We start from the raw sequence: 23745 nt of genomic DNA on the forward strand, positions 1-23745 counted from the left end.
TTTAATCGATATCTTGGTTTTTTTTTTTTTACCATTTCAATCTATTTCTGGGTTTTGTTTTCCGATTTCAATTTTGATTGTGTTGTTTTCGATTTTGATGTTTTTCGATTTCAATTTCAATTTCGATTTTGATTTTGTTTTTCAAGTTGCATGCGGTTTTGGGGTTTTATTTTCGTGATTTTTAGGTTTTTTTTTTTTTTTTTTTTTTAATTTTCAAGTAATTTCGATTTCTGGGTTTCTTTTTTCGATTTTGTTTTTTTTTTCTATTTCGTGATTTTGTTTTTCGATTTCAATTTTGATTGTGTTGTTTTCGATTTTGATTTTGTTTTTCGATTTCAATTTCAATTTCGATTTTGATTTTGTTTTTCAAGTTGCATGCGGTTTTGGGGTTTTATTTTCGTGATTTTTAGGTTTTTTCGATTTTCATTTTTTTTTCAATCTCTGGGTTTATTTTATTTTTGTTTTCAAGTTTGTTTTAATCAAATTTTTAATCAATTTCGATTTTGATTTTTTTTTTCAGATTTTGATTTTTTTTTTCGATTACAATTTTTTTTGTTTTCTGGGTTTTTGTTCGATTTATTTTTTTTCGATTTCTATTTTTTTTTCTGGGTTCATTTGAATGTTGTTATATTTATTTTTTGGGTTTTTTTTAATCCAATTTAATTTTATTTATTTTCTGGGTTTTTTAAATCGAATTTAATTTTATTTATTTTGTGGGTTTAATTCATTTTTAACTGTTCTGGTTTTTTTTTTTCGATTTCTAATTTTTTTTTCTGGGTTTATTCGAATGTTCTTTTTTATTTTTCTGTTTTCTGGAATTTTTTTTGGAATTTTTTTTTGGAATTTTTTTCGCAGCTTAATTAAATCATTTTAATCATTTATTTTGGTTGTTTTAATTGGTGCAGGTACATGAATTTAGATCTTAAATTTAAGAATCAAGATGCAAGTATATTGATTTAGATGTTGTATTTTTTTTATTGTGAAGTTGTAAATTTTTATTTTGATTTATATTGTAATTTTTTTATTTATGTTGTAATTTTTTTATTTTGATTTATATGTTGTAATTTTTTTTATTAATCTATACTGGAATTTTTTTTTTTGATTATATATATATTGAACAGATTTGATTATATTTATTGTGATGTTCTATTTATATTGTGTATTCTCATTTAATTATAGTTTATTTAATTATTAAGTTAAAAAAAAAAAAAAATTTTGCACTTTTGGCACCGGTTAACCGGTGTTAAAAGTGGTGAATTCATTTTTTTTTGGTACTTTTTGGCACCGGTTAACCGGTGCCAATTTCAAGTTTTGGCACCGGTTTGAACCGGTGCCTTTTTAAACCCCCTTTTGGCACCCCTCACTTTGGCACCGGTTCAAACCGGTGCCTTAGGCCGGGTTTGAACCGGTGCCAAAGTCATTTTTTCACGTAGTGATGGTTCCAAACAGCATTATATGACCCCGAGATGTATTCCCTAAAATTTCAAGACTTTTCAACACCGGGACCTGAAACCTCCAAAATTTCTCAAAAAGCGTGGATATTAGTCTTCAATTTTGGAATTTTTTGACTTTTTTTTGCCCGACAATAAAAATTTGAGAAATGTTTACCACGGTCTCTAATACCCTCCGAGACTCCATTTGGATTGGTGGAACCATCCAATTTGCCTTTAAACGACCAATTTACCGATTTACAACTTGCATCGATTTAATTAATTCAAGCCTACCACGAACATATATGATAACAAATAATGATCATATATGGTTCCAAACGGCATTATATGACCCCGAGATATATCCCATATAATTTCAAGACTTTTCGACGCCGGGCCTCGAAACCTCCAAAATTTCTCAAAAAGCGTGGATATTTGCCTTCAAATTTGGAATTTTTTTACTTTTTTTTCGCTCGGAAATAAAAATTACCGAAATGTTTACCATGACCCCTAATACCCCTCGGGAGTCTAACTGGGTCTGTGGAACCGTTCAATTTGCTTTAAACGGCCAATTTACCGGTATGCAACTTGCACCGATTTACCGGTTTACAACGGCCAATTTAATTAACTTGCACCGAACCCGACTTGAACCGAAATTGACCCAAACTCGTTTTAACCCGTCTAAACTCGAATTTAACCCGACTTGTTACTAACCTGACCCAAATTCAACACGACCGGTTTCTAACCCGACAAGAATTTAGCCCAACCTGCTACAAACCTGACCTGAAATCAACCCGACTTGTTATTGACCTGACCCAAATTCAACCCAACTTGTTATTGACTTGACCCGAATTTTACCATACCTATTACTTACCCGACCCAAAAATTCTACCCGATCTATAGTAACCCGACTCGAAATTAACACGGCTTGTTATTGACCTGACCTAAATTCAACTCAAATTGTTCCTAACCTGATTTCAAATCACCTTAAATGTAATTTAGACCACCTTATTATTGTTGATCAAAGAATTTTGTCTTCGGAGACCAAGTCGGTCCAGGCCAGCAAAAGAAAGGAGCATCATCCTCAAATTTAAGAGTTAAATATAGTACTCCCTCCATTTTAAAATACTTGCTCCATTTCTCCATGCGCGGAGTTTTAGGAGAAATTTGAGAAAGTAATAAAATATGGAGGTAGTGGGGTTGGTGAAAGAATAAAAAAATATAAAAAACCAAAAATAGAGGAGAGAATTGAAGAAGAGAAAATATGGAATTAATATGTTGGGTCCACTTGATGAGAGAAATTAATTAAATATTGTAAGTATTTTCTAAAATAAGGAAATGGAGCAAGTATTTAAAAACGGCCACAAAAGGAAAGTGGAGCAAGTATTAAAAAACGGAGGGAGTATATATTTGTTGTATGGTCAAAGGAGATAATTATCTTCCTAAATTATAGAATATTGTTCCCTAATATATTGCCATATATTTTATAGTCAAAGGAAATAATTATCTTGATAATAATAATAATTATCTATTTATAATTAGTTGAACCCGAATATGACCTGACTTGGAAATGGCACGACCTGTTGTAACCTGCAAATTATTGACTTGAACATAACCCGACTTGGAAATGACCCAACATGATTATAACCCGTAAATTAATGACTTGAACCGAACCCGACTTGAACCCGAGAATGACCTGACTTGAAAATGACCAGATCTGATTATAATCCGCAAATTATTGACTTGAACCGAACCCGACTCAAACCCAAGAATGACTCGACCTAATTCTAACTCGCAAATTATTGACTTGAACCGAACCCGACTCGAACCAAAGAATTATCCTAACCTGTTTTAACCCGAATTAAACTTGACCTATTGTTTACCCGACCCAAATGTAACCCGACTTGTTATTAACCCGATAAGAAGTATGACCCGATGTGACTTGACTCAAGCATGACCTTACCCAAACCCGACTCGCAAATGTTATGAAATTAATCTAAATTGACTCAACCTGAGTTGACCCGACCCGTTTACCCAAATTGACAGCTCTAGCATTTGTGGTATATACTATAGTACTAACAAAAATGTCATTTTGCCAATTTTCAAATTTAAACCTTCGGGTCCTTAATTATCAATTTCTATGATGTCTTATAACTTCATTCCCATAACTTTCAAGTGTTACATTGTTTTCTTTTATAAATACGTATTTAATTAATGTAATCCAATTGCCAGCAGTGGTGTATCCTAAATTCCTTATTGAGTTATTTCTACTTCGTATTAATTTAATGTGCCTACTATGGACCCGAGTATTTATGTTATATGAACGCACACAATATAAGGCCAGGGGTACATAGTTTATAGTAGTCGTGCTGGATATGTTTTATTAATATTGCTACTTTTAGTGGCACATATTTACTTTTTAAATACATTTCTAAAGGTTACACAAAACACTTCAAAAAAGTTTTGGAAAATGATTTTACAGTAATCAATTTAAAAGGAAGCTGCACAAGTGCACATACAATAATTTAAACGTATGAGTTACTCAGAATTGAAGTATTTAATTATCAATTCAAAGAAGGTTGATCTATACACAAATGTTAGTATTATCATTACTCGATTCTCTATGTTTTTTTGGTCCTTCGGTATGAAAAGTAGGAATGAAACGTTCAAAAGTCTTCCTCGGTTTGACCCTTTGTCTTGCCCAAATTAGATTCAAAGAGCATGCCAGTAAGACTTTTAATAGTCAAAACTAGGTGGATCTAGTAACATAATAGGAAATTAGGAATTGGTAGTAAAAGTGCATGAACCCCTCCGGCACGAAATAGTTGGACTCGGACCTGAGTCCGTCACAAAACCAACACAAATTTCAAAAACGGTCTGACTTGACACGTACAAGTTGGTCACAAACCAATTCGACACGAGTTTATCACAAGCCTGACACAACACTAGAGGCATTCTATGGGCTAGAGGCCTATTCATAAAAATCATTTTTGAAAGTTAGCACAAGCCAGACATGCTATGGACCACAAGTACGACATGTGGACTGGGACATGCATGGATTCAATTTGTTTTGAATGATAGCACAACACGACTTTTTCTTTGCCCACTCTTGGCTTGATCCACTCAAATATGAGTTATGCTAGCACGAGTGCACGACACATGCATGAGTCTACATGGCTCAGCAGCCCATGCCCAGGCCTTCTTTAACTAATATACACCTAATTGGTAAGTTAGTGGTTTTAAAAAATATATACTCCATCCATCCCACATTTTCGTGCTTATCTTTGAAAAAACACGGGAAATAAGGAGTTTGAAGAGAGTAGAGAAATATTGTATGAAAATAAAAAAATAAAAAATAGATAATATTGTATGGAAATAATAAAAAGTAGATAATATTGTAAGAGAATACTAAAAAAGTAAGTAATGATTTTTTTTGGTATATGTGTATTTTGTGTACGTAAAAGGTAAAAAGTTGTATGGATTATGAACTTATGATAAAATTGTGTGATGTTTTAGAAGGTTTTTAAAAACGTGATATTTTAGAAAGATGCAATACATTTTGGGACACCAAAGAATGAATACACGCACGAAAATAATAAGGAGCGGAGGGAGTATACTTTATATACTACGTATTAGCTTCCTTCATTCTTTTTTTGTTGACATGTTTCTTTAATCATATTTTCGAATGACACAACAAACTTCCAACGCTTAACACTTAATAAGCCAAATTATAAACAAATAAAACAATAGAAATTAATTTAATGTTATATCATAACAATGAATTACAAAATCTAGTCAAAAGTAGAATTTGGGAATAAAAGTGTAAAATCAAACTCCACTGTAAATTGAGGAAATACTAGTTGATCAGCCAGATTTACATCCAACGCACATCAGGGGGTATTTTGGTAACTAACCTTAATAAGTGAGGGGTAAGTATGTAACATCACTGAAACCTTTGGGTTAACTGATAATATTTGACTAACATGCCGTTACCTCTGTTTTTTTCACTTTCCCAATTTCAATTACCCTTGTTTTTTTTTCGATTGGAGATAATCCTTTCCGACGAATTTCGACTGTTGTAGTACATTCCTGGACGAGCTCTGATGTCGTATAATGCAATTGGGATCTTCTCCGCTCGAAATTAGTCAACAATTTGTAATACCTGGCGATTTCAATTGAAGACGACTTCAATTGAAGACCACCTTTCACATGTTTGAACAATTCATACTTTGTCGAATTTTGAATTGAAATCATACCAGTTGTCGCTCGTAGTTCATTGGCTTAGTGGATTCGCTGTAAGTGAATTTCATGTATTATTAATGCGTTTATGTATAATTATAGAATCAAATTCACGAATTGATATTGATATTCTGATTGCGGCAGTATTTCATTTGCGGTTGGCATATTTAGTTTGAAATTGATGTTTTACTGTAATGTTAAAGCATGCATTGTTTGTTAAAAAGAATTATTTTGTTTACCTATGTCATCTTCAGAGCCCTCAAGGATGGGAAAACAGATCTGAATGAAGATGTCAATGGAGTTCCAAAATACAATGTCGAATTTTTTAAGTTATTCTCAATTTCAATTGGGTTTGTTCTTAACGACGTTAATGGTGCCGTTATATGGCCCACAGTAACGGTAGCAATCCGTCCTTAAAGACGAAAAGTACACAATATTATAAAATTAATATGCAGTACGCTGTGGGGCCCACATAAGCTCCTGATTTACAAAATTTTTTGTAAATCATGGGTTTGCCTCCTGTAAATTATAGTGAGAATGCTACACTATTGTTATTAAGCATGTTGTTGTATAGATGTGTTGGATGTTGTGTCATTTAAACACAAAACAAAAATTTACTCAAGATATAATCAATCAGACAACTATTTCGACATTATTTTGAAGGTTAAGCCTCCCTAACAAGAATGTTGAATTATACGGATCAACCCAATGTAATTCAATCTAGAGCAAAACTAAAAATAAATAACTTAAAAAAGAAATACATTCTTATATAATTCTATCATATAGAATAATGTGCTCTATGTCTTCTCTAGTGCAAAATATTAAGACCCAAATATCTCTGAAAAGTTCAAGACATCAAGGTAAGGCTAATAATGAAATCAAGTGGGGGCTTTTTTTTTTTTTTTTTTTTTTTTTTTTTTTTTTTTTGTTTGTTTGTTTGTTTGTTTTTTTTTTGTTTTTGTTTTTTTTTTTAAATTAAGGCTTTAACTCACCGTATAGCCTACGACACTATTAGAGCCAAACATTATTTTCTCGAAGAATTTTTTTTTAATTTATTTTTTGTGGATGATTGTACGTACATACTACGTATAAATCATGTTCAATGTCACAAATTGTACTATCTTTGGTTTGTTATTACTATTCGGACCGTATTAATCACACAATCGTGATATTTTACAAAATTATAACATATATTTTTCCATTTACTAACTAGTCACAAGTCACAACTATTCAACGAACGAAACTCTTGCCAATCGGAAAGCAACTATTCCCTCCAATCCTTCTTTCTCGATCTATTCAATTCCCTCCAAAGAATAATTTTCAAATGTTTAAAAACTTGATTGAAACCTTCGCATGTGGGTTTTATTTATTTATTTATTTATTTATTGTCATTTCTTATCTTTATCCTCATTCGCTTTCCCTATAAAAGAGGTATGAGGCAAACTCAACACGACACCAAAACTTAGACAAATTTAGAGGGATGGAAGGAATATAGAGTACCATTGTAAATATTACGATTTCTATTCACTAATGAAATAATATTGCCTAATACACCCACTAAAAAACCATCATCATGAGAGCTCAAATAATCTTCTTCCTCTTAATAATTTGCAATTTTAACTTCTTTTTAACATCTTCCAAACCTTCAAATTATCTACCTAGAGGCTCTTCATTGACTGTCGAAGATGCTTCATCGAAACATCTCGTTTCGCCGGACAAAACCTTCACTTGTGGCTTCTACACATTCAATGACACCACCCATGCCTATTACTTCTCAATTTGGTACACCAACTCTAAGGAAAAAACCGTTGTTTGGACGGCTAATCGAGATAAACCCGTAAACGGCCATGGCTCGAGGTTGACCCTAAGGAAAGATGGTGCACTAGTCTTAACCGACCGTGGTGGCTCATTTGTGTGGGCAACAAATACTTCCTCAGTCGCGGTTGATAGAGTCGAGCTTCTTAACTCCGGGAACCTTGTTCTTAAGAACAAAAGTGGTAAAATTCTTTGGAAAAGTTTTGATTTTCCAACTGATACATTGTTACCTAATCAATTTTTTACAAAGAACCAAAAATTAATTTCTCGAATATCTCCGCAAGTTTTTAGTCCTGGCTATTTTAATTTTTACTTTGATAGTGAAAATGTGCTTAAAATGGTTTACGACGGCCCTGAATTTTCAAGCATATATTGGCCTAATCCTGATGTTAGTATATGGCAAAGTGGTAGAACAAGTTACAATGGTACTAGGATCGCAATCCTTGATGATACGGGTGCTCTTGTATCGAGTGATAAACTACATTTCAGTGCTTCCGACGTTGGTTTAGGGGTTAAAAGAAGGTTAACAATGGATTATGATGGGAATTTGAGGCTTTTTAGTTTGAATGATACGTCCGGGTTATGGACCGTAACATGGCAAGCTGTTATTCAACAATGTGATGTACATGGTTTATGTGGTAGGAATGGGATTTGTATTTATACACCGGACCCTAAATGCTCATGTCCTCCGCACCATGAACCCGTAAATTCGAATGATTGGAGCAAGGGATGCAAGCCTAGATTTAAAAGGAGGTGTAATGATACTCAATTTATTGAGCTACCCCATGTCGATTACGATGGTTTCGATCTCAATTATACTCAAAACATTTCTTTTAATGATTGTCGACAAATTTGCTTAGGGGATTGTCATTGCGAAGCATTTAAACATGCCATAAGAAACGGGTTATGGACTTGTTACACGAAAGCTGACCTTTTCAATGGGCACATGAATGATGAGAGTTTGTACCTAAGAATTCCTAAAAGAGTGAAATCATCGGAGTCCAATATTATTCTTAGTGTATCGCGGTTGGCTTGTGGAGGTGGTGATCCGAAGATAGAACTCCTACCCATGTTGTATAATGATGCCTCAACTCGAAGCTTTAAGTGGGCGTATTTGTACTCATTTGGTGGGGCTATTGGAGCCATTGAAGTCGTTCTTTTCGTATCAAGTTGGTGTATCTTGTTCAGGAAACATGGGACTTTGGGATCTTTGGAAGAAGGGTATCGGACTATTTCGAGTCAATTTAGGAGCTTTAGCTACGGTGAACTCAAGAGGGCAACGGAGAAATTCAAGCAAGTTCTAGGAGAAGGAGGGTTTGGATCCGTTTACAAGGGTGTTTTATCAGATGAAAGGGTGGTAGCAGTGAAGAAACTTGAAAAGGTAGTCCAAGGGGAGGAAGAATTTTGGGCAGAAGTGAGCACATTTGGTAGGATCAATCATATGAACTTAGCTCGAATGTGGGGTTTTTGTTCGGAAGGGATACAAAGGCTCTTGGTTTATGAGTACGTCGAGAATGGATCCTTAGACAAACACTTGTTCTCTTCCTCCACTACAAGCACCCTTCTCGAGTGGGAAAAGAGGTACAAGATTGCACTAGGTACCGCAAAAGGCTTACAATACCTTCATCACGAGTGCCTAGAATGGGTTATCCATTGTGATGTAAAGCCTGAAAACATACTTTTGGACAGTGATTTCGAGCCTAAAATATCAGACTTTGGGTTAGCAAAGTTATGCCAACGCGATAGCCAAGGGTTATCCCAGTTGTCCATGATGAGAGGCACGAAAGGGTATATGGCTCCCGAGTGGACAACAAACCTTCCTCTTACATCGAAGGTTGATGTTTACAGCTACGGAGTAGTGATACTAGAGCTAGTGAGAGGGCTTCGACTATCGAGTTGGGTAGTCGATGATAATGTTAAAGAAGAGGAGATGCTTGAATTGAAAAGTTTTGTGAGATTTGCACAAGGTAAGATGCAAGATGGAGGGGATTCATGGATCGATGACTTAGTCGATTCGAGATTGGAAGGAAAATTTTGTCGAAACCAAGCAGTAAAAATGATCGAGATAGGTCTTTTGTGTGTCGAGGATGACAGGAACAAGCGTCCAACAATGGAATCAGTTGCCCAAGCTCTTGCCGAGTGTGAAGATGAAGTTGTAACTATGTGACTAATACTCCTTAAAAATAATGCTTGGATATTTATTCTAGTTATTTTTGAGCAAAATGCTTGGATGTAAGTTTTTTTTTTTTGTTTTTTGAAGAGAATGCTTGTATGTATGTTAATGTGTTATTGTATGCATATAAATTAAAAACATAAATCGAAGAAGTAATTTTTGTAAAAAGTTGTTTAAAATTATAAATTGTTTGACAATAATATGTACTCCCAAACGTGTTATCCTAGCTTCTAGGATATGATATTTTTACCTTCATAATGTAAAATAATTTGTAATTAAGGCCTTATTTGCTTCACCTTATTTCCAAAATTTGTTGAATTTAAATTATTTATCGATTTCTTATTACTGAACTGAACTGAACTGAACTGAAATAAATATTTTATAAGAGAAGGAAATTAGGAACTGAACTGGACTAAACTGAAAATAAACGTATGAGAACAGGCCCTTAAATATGATTTTTCCGATTTAAAAAAAAAACCTTATTAAAAAGGATTTCTATATGAAATTTTGGGATAACTATCAACTTTTTATGGACCAAAAATATTTGGTTTATAAATGACAACAGCATATTCGTGCAATCGTGCGTGGCCTTTTCAACGTCATCATTGGTCCTCTGAATCTAGAAACATTAGTACTTTTTTTTATTATTTAATTTTTTTTATATTTTTATTTTGAAGAGAGAAGCATTAGTATTCATTTCAAGTAATATACACAAATACACTACTCCGTACTGTATTAGATTTATTGACGTAATTTCTGTACATATAGGCTAACAAAATAGTGTTAAATTAAACATTTTGAATTTAGGGAATTTAGCATGTTTTGTCCTTTTTTTTTTTTTTTTTTTTTTTTTTTTTTTTTTTTGTTTTTGTTTTTGTTAAAATTGATGAATAATTTCATGATCAAAATTTCATTTACTCTATATGAGTATATGTGAATAGAATATTTTTAAAATGAGACAAATAATTGAATAAATATACAAAATCAACCCAACAAATGAAGTTTGAAGTTTCGTATTTGGTGTGCTACTATTAGTGCTATAGTGCTTGCAATTGTTGAATAGACCGACTTCGATTTCTTACCATGACTTTCGATGAGTTTAACTTCACTAACGTGTCAGCAGTTACATACAAGACTTTTCATATACCACTCATTAGCAACCACATACATAATATACATACTTCCTTCGTATTTTTTATGTGAATTTATTTATTTATTCGTAACATTACTCGCATATTCCACGTTATTTACATATACTCCCTCCGTCCCAAAAAGAACGATCCAATTGGCCAAAACTTTGTCCCAAAAAGAATGACCCATTTGCATTAAAACACCACCAATTTGCAACAATATTTGTGCAAAATTGGCTTCCCCATATAAAAATTTCATTTTCCATGTTATTTTATTACTTTCTCTCTCTATTTTTTTACAAACCCCATGTAAATTTATCTTTCCAATATACTTTTACTTCTTTTTACTTAACTTCCTTAATACCCGTGTAATCAACCCAAATGGGTCGTTCTTTTTGGGACGGAGGGAGTACAAATACAATAATAATAAACACAATTGCATTAGATTTTATTACATTAATTTCATTAGTTTCAATGTTTCATTGTATTAATTCTTTATAATTTTTGCTCATACGAGTTGAAAATTAACTATTCACTTCATCCCTAAATTAAATTAAAAGTCTTTTTCTCTTTATTATGTGAGTAATAAATACTAAAAAGAAGCTTTATATTAAGGGACGGAGGGAGTACAATATTAAGATTTAATTTACGAAGTTTAAGTTGATTTTACGTTGGAAAATGACCAAATGTGAACCGTTGAAATGAAATAACTTATAAATATGAAGTACTTGAAACACCAAAAAAATAAATAAATATGAAGTACTTGCTATTTTGGGCATTATAAACACTAGCTAGCTTATTTCCTTTTTTGGGAAAAAAAAGAAATCTCTTACATGGGCCTCCTAACTATCTTCATCTTCACAATTAACACCACTTTTTTCTTCATTTTAGCAACATCTTCAAGCTATATCTCAAGAGGATCTTCCTTATTAGTGGAAAATTCGCGATCGGTTTCAAACCTTCTCTTCTCCCCTGATAAAACCTTCACTTGTGGCTTCTACACTTTCAATGAAACCACCCATGTTTACTATCTCTCAATTTGGTACACCAACACCAAGGATAAAACCGTCATTTGGACGGCTAATTCCTTAAAACCCGTCAATGGCCGAGGCTCGAGGTTCACCCTAAGAAAAGATGGTGCATTAGTCTTAACTGACCTCGATGGCTCAAATGTTTGGCAAACAAACACTTCCTCAACAAGTGTTGACCGAGTCGAGCTACTAGACTCCGGGAACCTTGTCCTTAAGAGCAAAATTGGTAATATTCTTTGGCAAAGCTTTGATTTTCCTACTGATACTTTGCTCCCTAATCAAGCTTTTACTAAGAACAATAAATTGATTTCTCGAATATCACCCTTTATTTTTGATCCTGGATATTATAGTTTCTTTTTTGATAATGATAATGTGCTTAAAATGGTTTATGATGGCCCCGAATTTACGAGTATATATTGGCCTAATCCTGATGATACTATATGGGGTAATGGTAGGACTAGTTACTATAGTAGTAGGGTTGCAAGTTTTAATGATATAGGAACCTTTGTTTCTAGTGATTCGCTAGAATTTCGTAGTTTGGATTCGAGTTTGGGGGTTAAAAGAAGGTTAACAATGGATTATGATGGTAATTTGAGGTTATATAGCTTGAATAATTCGTCGGGATTATGGGTTGTAACATGGCAAGCTATTGCCAAACAATGTAATGTTCATGGCTTATGTGGTAGGAATGGGATTTGTATTTATACACCGGACCCAAAATGTGCGTGCCCTCCATACTATGAACCCGTAAATTCGAGTGATTGGAGCAGGGGATGCAAGCCTAATTTCGAAAGGGGGTGTAACGATTCTCAATTTCTTAAGTTACCCCATGTCGATTACTATGGATTTGATCTCAATTATACAAGAAATGTTACATTTAATGATTGTCAACAATTATGCTTAGGGGATTGTCATTGTCGAGCATTTAAACATGTAATAAGAGGTGATTCATGGTCTTGTTACACGAAAGGCGATCTTTTTAATGGGTATAATATGGCAGATGATAGTTTGTACCTTAGAATTCCAACAAGGGTAAAAGTATTAGAGGTTAATCGAATCATCCTTAATGTGTCGCGTTTGGCTTGTGGGGATTCGAAGGTAGTACTCTTGCCTAATTCGTATAATGATGCCTCAACTCGAAGCTTTAAGTGGGTGTATGTATACTCATTTGGTGGAGCTATTGGGACCATCGAAGTCATAATTTTGGTTGCAAGTTGGTGTTTCTTTTTTAGAAAACATGTAATTTCGGCTTCTTTGGAGGAGGGGTATCATATACTTACTACTCAGTTTAGGAATTTTAGCTACGACGAGCTCAAGAGGGCAACCGGAAAATTTAATCAAGTTCTAGGAAAAGGAGGATTTGGAGCCGTTTACAAGGGTGTTTTGGCCGGTGAAAGGGTGGTTGCAGTAAAGAAATTGGAAAACGTCGTTCAAGGAGAGGAAGAATTTTGGGCAGAAGTGAGCATTTTTGGTAGGATCAACCACATGAACTTAGCGAGAATTTGGGGCTTTTGTTCCGAAGGGAAACATAGGCTCTTGGTTTATGAGTACGTGGCGAATGGATCTTTGGACAACCACTTGTTCTCGTCTTCTGACAACTCTGTTGTTCTTGAATGGGAAAAGAGGTTTAAAATTGCATTAGGCACGGCAAAAGGTTTGGCTTACCTTCATCATGAGTGCCTCGAATGGGTTATCCATTGCGATGTTAAGCCCGGAAACATACTTTTAGACTCCGATTTTGAGCCTAAAATCTCAGACTTTGGCCTTGTAAAATTGTGTCAACGAGGTGGTCATGGACTATCCAATTTGTCACAAATCCGAGGCACAAAAGGCTATATGGCTCCTGAATGGACAACGAACCTCCCACTCACTGCAAAGATTGATGTATACAGTTATGGGGTTGTGTTACTAGAGCTTGTGAAAGGAACTCGACTAACGAGTTGTGCCGTAGATGATAGCCTTGGTGAAGAAGAGGTTACTGAATTTTCAACTTTTGTAAGCTTGGCGAAAACAAAATTGCAAGATGGAGAGGACTTGTGGATAGAAGACATGGTCGATCCAAGGTTGGAAGGAAAATTCAGCGAGGATCAAGCTGCTAAGTTGATCGAGATAGGACTTTTGTGCGTGGACGACGACAGGAATAAGAGGCCAACAATGGAAGCAGTTACACAAATTCTTGCAGACTGTCAAGATGAAACTCATCAAATCATCAATAGATACTCTAGGAGTCCAGGCTATGTGTGACTGATTTTGTGTACTCATTTAATTTATATGCAACATCTAATAATGTACTTGCATTTTCAGTAGTACACATATTTACTAGAATTATAAGATTTATCATGCTATAGTTAAGTGAACTATAGTTTAATTTTATGCTCATCTTACACAACTTTTTATTATTACATACATAAGAGATCATACCAGGCTAACTATACAACTATACTAGATACATACTCAGATATATTGTATTATAAGAGTTAATTTTTAATTAATAGCAGAATTTTGAAGCTTTATACTAATGGATATGTAAATCAGTACATGATAGGACTTTTCTTTTCTTAGGAAAGGAAAGGCAAAGTCTAAGAAAGAAAAATAAAACGTCAACTATACATGTATTGATGTATGACTCCTTATATTTTCAAAGTCTTTGAAGTCTTTATTTTGGTTGTTTGTGGGCATTGTGGCCTGTGGAATTTTTCTAAACTACGAAATAAAACCCAAACACTTCATTTCTTTTTCAAACTTTCGGAGTATGAGTATGACTCCCTTTCTTTAAGAGACCATATTGGTCGATCATATCGATCCACACATCAAAAGTAAGAAATAAAATTCAAATATGAGAGAGCGGTGGCAGGGCCGTCCCATTAAATTTCGGGGCCCTGTTCTAAACTATAAAATGGGGCCCTAACGGAACAAAAATTATAATACTTAAATATTATATCAAAAATTTCAGGGCCCTGAAAATTGCTATTTGTTGCTTGACAACAGAAATCGAACAATTTGTATATTTCAATCTGTAAAAAAAAACATACAGTATTGTTAATTTTACTTCAATTCTACAAATTTCTCAAAAATCTGAAATTTAATTATATCATATTAATCAAATAATCATATATATTTATAAATTGCATACCTTGGTTAGAAATCCATTAATCCAACTATCCCAAATCGGCAAATCGGCAAATCCTAGCAATTAAGGCTATCGACAAGTCGACAACTCCACAACCAAAATTCCAAAACAGAAAATTTGTATTTTTTTTTTCTCCCAAAAATAATTTTGAGTAGGAGTTGTAGAAAATTCTGAAATTGTTTGAAAATTTATAAATGGTAAAAAAATTAGCCGTTTGAATGTTTGATAATAAACGAAAATCAAGAGAAGTAATGGTAAGGATTGAAAACTTAATTCTCCCATTGAAAATTGAAAGAGGAAAGTGAGATAATTACTAATTATTTTTGGGTAAAATAAGAAAATTAATGGAAATTTCATATTCAAAGTAATGAAATTAAATTGGAGATTGGAATTTGGAAAGTTTGATATTGAAAATAGAAGGTAGATTGATGGAAAGTAGATTGGAAGTTGGAAAGTTGGAATGCTTGAGTGCATGTGGAGATAACAATGGCTGACTTGTGACTTTAGTTTAGTTTAGTTTTTTTTTTTTTTTTTTTTTTTTTTTTTTTTTTTTTTTTAGGGTGGGCTTTAAGTAAAAATGGGCCCCATAAAATTGGGGGCCCTGTTCAGTTGGTCTGTTAGCATAGGGAAAGGGCCGGCCCTGAGCGGTGAGTTAAGTTGCTAATCACCGAGCCCACCAACTAATTTTGCCTCATCCGCCACGAAAAAGGCAGGTTTGTACAACAAGTTATGAAATCATTCGAATAGTTAGCTAGGTTAGACTTGATCTGTTATTCTTGTTTATTTTAACAGGTTGACATAAACAAGATAATATGTACTGCGAGCTAAATATCCAACCTGTATAATGAAATAATAATAATAAAAAGTGATTGATTTAGGTAATTGTAGGGATGACAATCTAGTCCGGATCCGACCCTACTCCGCCCCGATCCGAGGTAAAATATCCGCTCCGAGTCCGAGAAAAAAGTAATCCGAGTTCAACTCCGTTAAAATAATCCGACTCCGAGTCGAAGGAGGGTCGGAGTCGGATCCTACAAAAAATCCGAGAAAAAAATCCGACTCCGACAAATGTCCGACTTTAACGGATTATCCGACTCCGACTCCAATAGATAGTGGATTTTTGTGTGGATCATGTTGGCATTGGGTGTGGGTTGTAAAGTCCCAAGTAGCCCAACATCTCAAAGTATATTGAATAATGAAAAAAAAACTCGGAGTCGGGTCGGATATTGAAGTCGGAGTCGGAGTCGGATGTCGGAGTCGGAGTCGGATGTCGGATTTAACCTCCGACTTCCTGTCAGGTCGGAGTCGGATTTAGCATAATCCGCTCCGAGTCCGACCCGTTGCCATCCCTAGGTAATTGATTATATTTTTGCAAAGATCAATATTTGAAACTTAGATGATCTGTAGGTGTGATTCGTGTGAATACCACTTCATCAAAATTGATCAACATCCAATCAATAATCCGAGCACATATTACACTCGATAATTCATTAGTCATTTTTTAACCTCATTTAAAAATAGACTCCAACAACCCTATTACCACCTACTTTCCCCACATGTGAAATAAAATTTGGAAAATAATACAAGTCATTGAAGTCAATAACTATTCTAAAAAGTGGACCATGGTTGCCACGAAAAAATAAAGTTAAATTTATAAGATTCCCTAACTTTGTCTATATAAATTAAACCACTAGATGTAACAACATTCATCCCATAAAACATATTAACATCCTCAATAATACAGTACTCTATCTCCATGAAAACCCAAATCATCTACCTAATCTTCATTCTAATTAAGAACACCTATTTCTTAAATTTATCATCAGCAACAAAATTTTCAAATTATCTTCCTAGAGGTTCTTCCTTAACTACTAAAAATGCTGCTTCAAACTTTCTTATTTCTCCTGACAAAACCTTTACTTGTGGCTTCTATACTTATAGTGGTGACACCATCAATGCTTATTATTTCGCAATTTGGTTCACCAATTCTAAGGAAAGAACCCTTGTTTGGATGGCTAATCGCGACAATCCTGTCAACAGTCGAGGCTCGATGCTCACCCTTAGGAAAGATGGTGTGTTGGTGTTGACAGACTATGGTGGCTCAAATGTGTGGGAGACTAATACTTCCGCAACTACAGTTGATAGAGCTGAGCTACTCGATTCCGGAAACCTTGTTCTTAAGGACTCTGGTGGTAACGTTTTTTGGCAAAGCTTTGATTTCCCTACTGATACTTTGCTCCCTAATCAACTTTTTACTAAAAATAAAAAATTGATTTCGCGGGTTTCTTCTCTTGAGTTTTCTCTTGGATATTATAGTTTCTTTTTTGATAATGACAATGTGTTGAAATTGATGTATGACGGTCCTGAAGTTTCGAGCCTTTATTGGCCTGATCTTGATAACAGAACAGCTCTGTATCAGGCTGGTAGGATAAATTATAACATTAGTAGGATAGCCAATCTCGATGATAAGGGAACTTTTATTTCTAGTGATCAACTAGTATTTAGAGCTTTCGATATAGGTTTCGAGATAAAAAGAAGAAAAATATTGGATTATGATGGAAATTTAAGGCTTTATAGCTTAAATAATTCTACAGGATTATGGGTTATAGCATGGCAAGCTATTGCGAAATTATGTGATGTTCATGGTCTTTGTGGTAGGAATGGGATTTGTACATATGCACCGATGCCAAAATGTTCATGCCCGCCTTACTTCGAACCCTCTAGTTCTACTGATTGGAGCAAAGGGTGCAAGCCTAAATTCGAAAGGAGTTGCTCTGACTCTAAATTTCTTGAGATGACCCATACCAATTTCAATGGTTATAATCTTAATTATACTGAAAGAGTTTCTTTGGAACATTGTCGACAACTTTGCTTAGGGGATTGCCGATGTCAAGCCTTCAAGTATAAAAAAACGATGAAGTGCTTGACAAAAGGCGCTCTTTTTAATGGTTACCGGGCTAAAACAAGCTTTTATATAAGAATTCCTAGAGGACTACAAACAATAGAGCCCAAAATTATCCTTAATGCATCGTGTTTAGATTGTGGAGATGGGCAACCAAAAATAGAAGTTTTGCCTAAAACATATTATGATGCCTCTAAGCAAAGCTTTAAATGGGTCTATGTATACTCTTTTGGTGGTGCTATTGGAGCAATTGAAGGCATCATATTTTTGGTAAGTTGGTTTTTCTTTTTTCGAAAACAAAGGATTGTTGCTTCTTTGGAGGAGGGTTATCGAACCATTTCTAGTCAGTTTAGGAGTTTTAGATACAGTGAGCTCAAGAGGGCAACAAGAAATTTCAAGCAAGTTACAGGAAAAGGTGGGTTCGGAGCTGTCTACAAGGGTGTTTTGGCTGATGCTAGAGTGGTTGCAGTAAAGAAATTGGAAAACATTGTTCAAGGAGAGGAAGAATTTTGGGCAGAAGTGAGCCTTTTTGGTAGGATCAACCACATGAACTTGGCAAGAATTTGGGGCTTTTGTTCCGAAGGGAAACACAGGCTCTTGGTTTATGAGTACGTGGCGAATGGATCTTTGGACAACCACTTGTTCTCGTCCTCTAACAACTCTGTTGTTCTTGAATGGGAAAAGAGGTTTAAAATTGCATTAGGCACGGCAAAAGGTTTGGCTTACCTTCATCATGAATGCCTCGAATGGGTTATCCATTGTGATGTTAAGCCCGGAAACATACTTTTAGACTCCGATTTTGAGCCTAAAATCTCAGACTTTGGCCTTGTAAAATTGTGTCAACGAGGTGGTCATGGACTATCAAATTTGTCACAAATCCGAGGCACAAAAGGCTATATGGCTCCTGAATGGACAACGAACCTCCCACTCACTGCAAAGATTGATGTATACAGTTATGGGGTTGTGTTACTAGAGCTTGTGAAAGGAACTCGTCTAACGAGTTGTGCAGTTGATGATAGCCTTGGTGAAGAAGAGGTTACAGAATTTTCAACCTTTGTAAGTTTGGCGAAAACAAAATTGCAAGACGGAGAGGACTCATGGATGGAAGACATGATCGATCCAAGATTGGAAGGAAAATTCAGCAAGAATCAAGCTGCTAAGTTGATCGAGATAGGACTTTCGTGTGTGGACGACGACAGGAATAAGAGACCAACAATGGAAGCAGTTACACAAGTTCTTGCAGACTGTCGAGATGAAACTGCAACAGTAGATACTCCAAGTTATGTGTGACTATATTTGTAGTACTCATCTAATTTATATGCAACTTCTAATAATGTACTTGCATTTTCAGTAGTACACAAAATTACTAGAATTATAATATTTATCATGCTATAAGTGAACTATAGTTTAATTTTATGTTCATCTTACACAACTTTTTATTATTACATACATAAGATATCATACCAGCCTACCTATACATACTCAGATATATTGTATTATAGGAGTTAATTTTTAATTTAAAGCAGAATTTTGAAGCTTTATACTAATGAATACAGAGTACTACGTAAATTAGTACATGATAGGACTTTTCTTTTCTTAGGAAAGGAAAGGCAAAGTCTAAGAAAGAAAAATAAAAGGTCAACTATATAAACATGTATTAATGTATGACTCCTAATATTTTCAAAGTCTTTGAAGTCTTTTTTTTTTTTTTTTTTTTGTTGTTGTTGTTGTTTGTGGGCATTGTGGCCTGTTGAATTCTTCCATACATAGAAACTACGAAATAAAACCCAAACACTTCATTTCTTTTTCAAACTTTTGGAGTATGAGTATGACACTCTTTCTTTTGTTTTTAAGGTGTGTAAACAGTAAGTCATCTTAAGAGACCATATTGGTCGATCGATCCATACACAAAAGTAAAAGAATATTCAAATACGAGAGATCATCCGGCCAAGAAAAAGGCATGTTTGTACAACAATGTATGAATTCATTGGGATAGTTAGTTAGGTTAGACTTGATATGTTATTCATATTTATATTTACAGGTTGACATAAACAAGATACTCCCTCCGTCCCTAAATTACATTCCTCTTTCTAGCATTTATTCCTCACATAATAAAGAGAAAGAGGAATGTAATTTAGGGACGGAGGGAGTAATATTTATTGCGAGCTAACTATCCAACCTGTATAATGAAATAATAATTAAAAAGTGATTGATTTCGGTAATTGATTATATATTTGCAAAGATGATCAATATTTGAAACTTAGATGATCTGTAGGTGTGATTCGTGTGAATACCACTTCCTAAAAAGTGATCAAAACCCAATAACCCGAGCACATATTACACTCGATATTTCATTAGTCATTTTTTAACCTCGGCTAAAAATAGACTCGAACAACCCTATTACCACATACTTTCCCCGCATGTGAAATAAAATTTGGAAAATAATACAAGTCATTGAAATCAATAAATATTCTAAATAGTGGACCGTGATTGTCACGAAAAAATAAAGTCAAATTTATAAGGTTTCCTAACTTTGTCTACTCGTATGAATTAAACCACTCGATATAACAATATTTAGGAAAAATTGTCAGCAATAATCCCACCTTTTAGCCGTCCGCCCAAAATAATCCCACCTTTGGATTATTTTGAAATAATCCGACCTTTATAGCTAGTCCGCTCTCAATTCAATGGTCCCAAGTGACCTATAACTGGTTGAGTGGGTAAATTTTTTTTAAAAAAACTTTTATTTACACGTGTCACAACGTGATTGGTCAAAAAATAAATTTTAATTTTAACTTTGTTTTTAAGAATTGATTATGAATAATAAACATTAATTAACTATTTAAAAAAAAAAACAAAAAAAAATATATAAACCAACCACCACACCGCCCCACAGCGACCCCGGCCACCACAGCCATCTCGCCGCCCCTACCACCAGCCAGACCAGGCCCACAGAAGCCGGCCCCACCGCGACCACACCGCAGATCCCGTGCGCTGTTCTCTGACCCTTCCTACCCTTGCGTCGCCACCAATTCACCATAAGTCCACAACCATTACCGACATCAACGTATGCGAAGAGGAGAAGGGCTAAGATCAAGACGTGGGAAGAAGATAAGGGATGAGATCGGGCGTGGGGAAGGCAGGTAGACGGAAAAGGGACCGGCGAAGGGGAAAGGGGCTGGAATCGAGGGTTTGCAAGGTGTTTCCGACCACTTTTAGTTTAGGATTTTCGTGGTGGTAGGAGGGGGGTTGGTGGTTCGGGGGAGGGGGAAGGAGATCGTCGGCTCTGCGGGAGAGTTTCTGGGCGGTCAACGGCCATGACGCAGCGGGACAGGGGAGTCCGGTAGCTTGGCCGGTGGAAACGGGTTGCGGGGAGGGTGGTTCTGGCTCGTTTGGGCTTTTTCAAAATAATTAATTAATTTTTTCTATTTTTTTCTGAAAAAAAAACTTTTCTTAATTTTATATTTTATTTTTTGACCAATCGCAGGCCAACGCGTGTCAAGTGACTTGTTATAACAGGTATTTTAACCGGTTGGGACCATTGAGAGCGGACTAGCTATAAAGGTCGGATTATTTAAAAATAATCCAAAGGTGGGATTATTTTGGGGGGACGGCCAAAAGGTGGGATTATTGCGGGCAATTTTTCCCAATATTTATACCTTAAACATAATCCTCGGTAATCCAATAAACTATCTCAATGCAAACCCAAACCATAATCTACCTATTCTTTGTTTTAATTAAGAACACTTTTTTCTTAAATTTAGTATAATCAGGCTATCAGCAACAAAATTTCCAAAGAGGTTCTTCCTTAACTACTAAAAATGCTGCTTCAAAAATTCTCATTTCTCCTAACAAACCCTTTGCTTGTGGCTTCTATACTTATAGTGACACCATCAATGCTTATTATTTCGCAAATTGGTTCACCAACTCTAAGGAAAGAACCCTTGTTTAGACAGCTAATCGCGACAATCCTGTCAACAGTTGAGGCTCGAGGCTCGAGGCCCACGCTAAGGAAAGATGGTGTACTGTATTGGTGTTGACATGGAGACTAATACTCCCGCAACTGTTTTTGATAGAGCTGAGCTACTCCATCGTCTTCAGAAATCTTGTTCTTAAGGACCCTAATGATAACATTTTTTGACAAAGCTTTGATTCCCCTATTGATACTTTGCTCCCTAATCAATTTTTTACTAAAAGTAAAAAATTGATTTCACGGGTTTTTCCCCTATAGTTTTCTCCATGTATGACGGTCCTAAAGTTTCAAGTTTTTATGAGTCTTGTCAATAGAAATAAAAGTTTCGATAAATCAACGTGTACGCGAGTTCGAGTTCAAAATTGGAAAGCATATTGTTTGCTTAACTGTGACGACCAAGGTCAAAAAGACATTAAAAACAGGTATAAAATAGGAAATTTATGATAATGGAATCCTATTACATATTTGTATATTAGCTTATTTAATTTTATGATGATATAAATTACTCGTAAATTTTTATTGTATGCTAGTTTTTTTCTAGCGCGCATCGCGCATCATTTTGTTAATTCAAAATAAAACACGAATAATGAAACACTAAATAAATATTTTTGCATTGCTGTGAGGTTATAGCTATTGAAAATGAATCCAACAAAAAGGAATGTAGAGAAAGAACTAAAGTCATTAGGGAATAAATACAAGCAGTTTGAAAAATTCTCAGGGGTTGATCAAGACTCTGATTAATTTAATCGTCTATTATACGGTGATGTGCCTGTGGAAATATCTCATGAATTTTTTCTTCATAAGCTGAAGAAGCTTCCGAGAGACATTTTATAAGAGTGGATTTAAATATCATAAATAAATTACATTAAATTATTCATAAATTAACAAATTACGTAAAACTACACCTATATTATATTACACGTCGTTAATACATAAAATTTAGTGTACTGATACACATTAGATTTTAGATTATTCATAATATATATTTTAATTTGTATTGACGCGAGTATTAAAAGATTGATCCAAACTCAAGTAAGCTGAATAAGTTTCCAAAAGGAAAAAAATCAATAAATATTGACAATATGTTGAAATGGGTTGTTAAAAATGGAATAGTAGTCACTCCGGATTACGATGCCGTAAAACGGGAAATCAAGGAAGGGGCCACCCGTGTTAAAGTAGATGTGAAATTAGTGTCGATCCGCAAAGTAAATTCTCGGTGAAGGATCTGAAAAAAATACTTCTGTTCTATGGAATTTGTATATATTACTGAATTACCTATTGAGACTAACACAGATATATTCCAACTGTTATTTGTTCAAGATACAAGTATTCCTCCTGATCACTACTATTCAAATACTGCTCCAGAAATAGAACCAACTTTAGCACATGCGGTCTTGTGGGTGGAACACCAAAGCTGATAGTGAAAATTTTGAATTTTTTAATTCTTATGGCAGAGAATGGAATGCCAGAGGTTTCGGAGATGTGCCAATTTCCAAAGAGAGGTTCCATTGAATTTATACGCTTTTGGTTAAAAAGTGGTTTTAATTTTGATCAAGATCAATGGGATTAAGCTAAGGCAGAGCTGAAGTATGAACTATGTTTATAATTTTGCAGAAAATAGTCTTGTTTATTTTGCTGAAATAGGCAGAACTAGTTAGTCTTGTAATACAGGCTAGGAATTGGAGGAAATATCTTATACAATCTTTGGTGTCACAGCAGGTATGCGAGTAACACTCCCCCTCTCAACTTGGTCCCATTTTGCCTTTTCAATTCAAATATACCAGGACATGATAAGTTGAAGCATAATATCTAGTATGATAATCAAGCATAATTGGTTAAGACTCATATAAGTTTAGTTATGAATACTTAATCAACTAAAAAATCGCTTATGGATAAATCATAAATGGACGACTATAATTATT

At 34.7% G+C, this 23745-nt stretch overlaps 3 protein-coding genes across 3 annotated transcripts; all 3 read left to right on the forward strand.

Annotated features, from left to right (window-relative positions):
• Nucleotides 1-7151: 7151 nt before the first annotated feature.
• Nucleotides 7152-9956, forward strand: LOC145635422 (putative receptor protein kinase ZmPK1). Its single transcript, XM_081686700.1, has one exon. It carries the CDS (start codon nucleotides 7243-7245, stop codon nucleotides 9649-9651), a length of 2409 nt encoding a protein of 802 aa, XP_081542826.1. The 5' UTR covers nucleotides 7152-7242; the 3' UTR covers nucleotides 9652-9956.
• Nucleotides 9957-11620: 1664 nt separating this feature from the next.
• LOC145635423 (putative receptor protein kinase ZmPK1) lies at nucleotides 11621-14073 on the forward strand. Its single transcript, XM_081686701.1, has one exon. It carries the CDS (start codon nucleotides 11621-11623, stop codon nucleotides 14060-14062), a length of 2442 nt encoding a protein of 813 aa, XP_081542827.1. The 3' UTR covers nucleotides 14063-14073.
• A 2631-nt stretch (nucleotides 14074-16704) lies between these two features.
• LOC145635424 (putative receptor protein kinase ZmPK1) lies at nucleotides 16705-19204 on the forward strand. Its single transcript, XM_081686702.1, has one exon. It carries the CDS (start codon nucleotides 16705-16707, stop codon nucleotides 19138-19140), a length of 2436 nt encoding a protein of 811 aa, XP_081542828.1. The 3' UTR covers nucleotides 19141-19204.
• Nucleotides 19205-23745: the final 4541 nt, after the last annotated feature.

Source organism: Chenopodium album, chromosome 6 (assembly GCF_948465745.1).
Source record: "Chenopodium album chromosome 6, dcCheAlbu1.1, whole genome shotgun sequence".
Lineage (NCBI taxonomy): Eukaryota > Viridiplantae > Streptophyta > Magnoliopsida > Caryophyllales > Amaranthaceae > Chenopodium > Chenopodium album.

Excerpts from the sequence above, each read along its gene's own strand:
- LOC145635424 (XM_081686702.1), top strand. The coding sequence starts at position 16,705 with ATGAAAACCCAAATCATCTACCTAATCTTCATTCTAATTAAGAACACC.
- LOC145635423 (XM_081686701.1), top strand. The coding sequence starts at position 11,621 with ATGGGCCTCCTAACTATCTTCATCTTCACAATTAACACCACTTTTTTC.
- LOC145635422 (XM_081686700.1), top strand. The coding sequence starts at position 7,243 with ATGAGAGCTCAAATAATCTTCTTCCTCTTAATAATTTGCAATTTTAAC.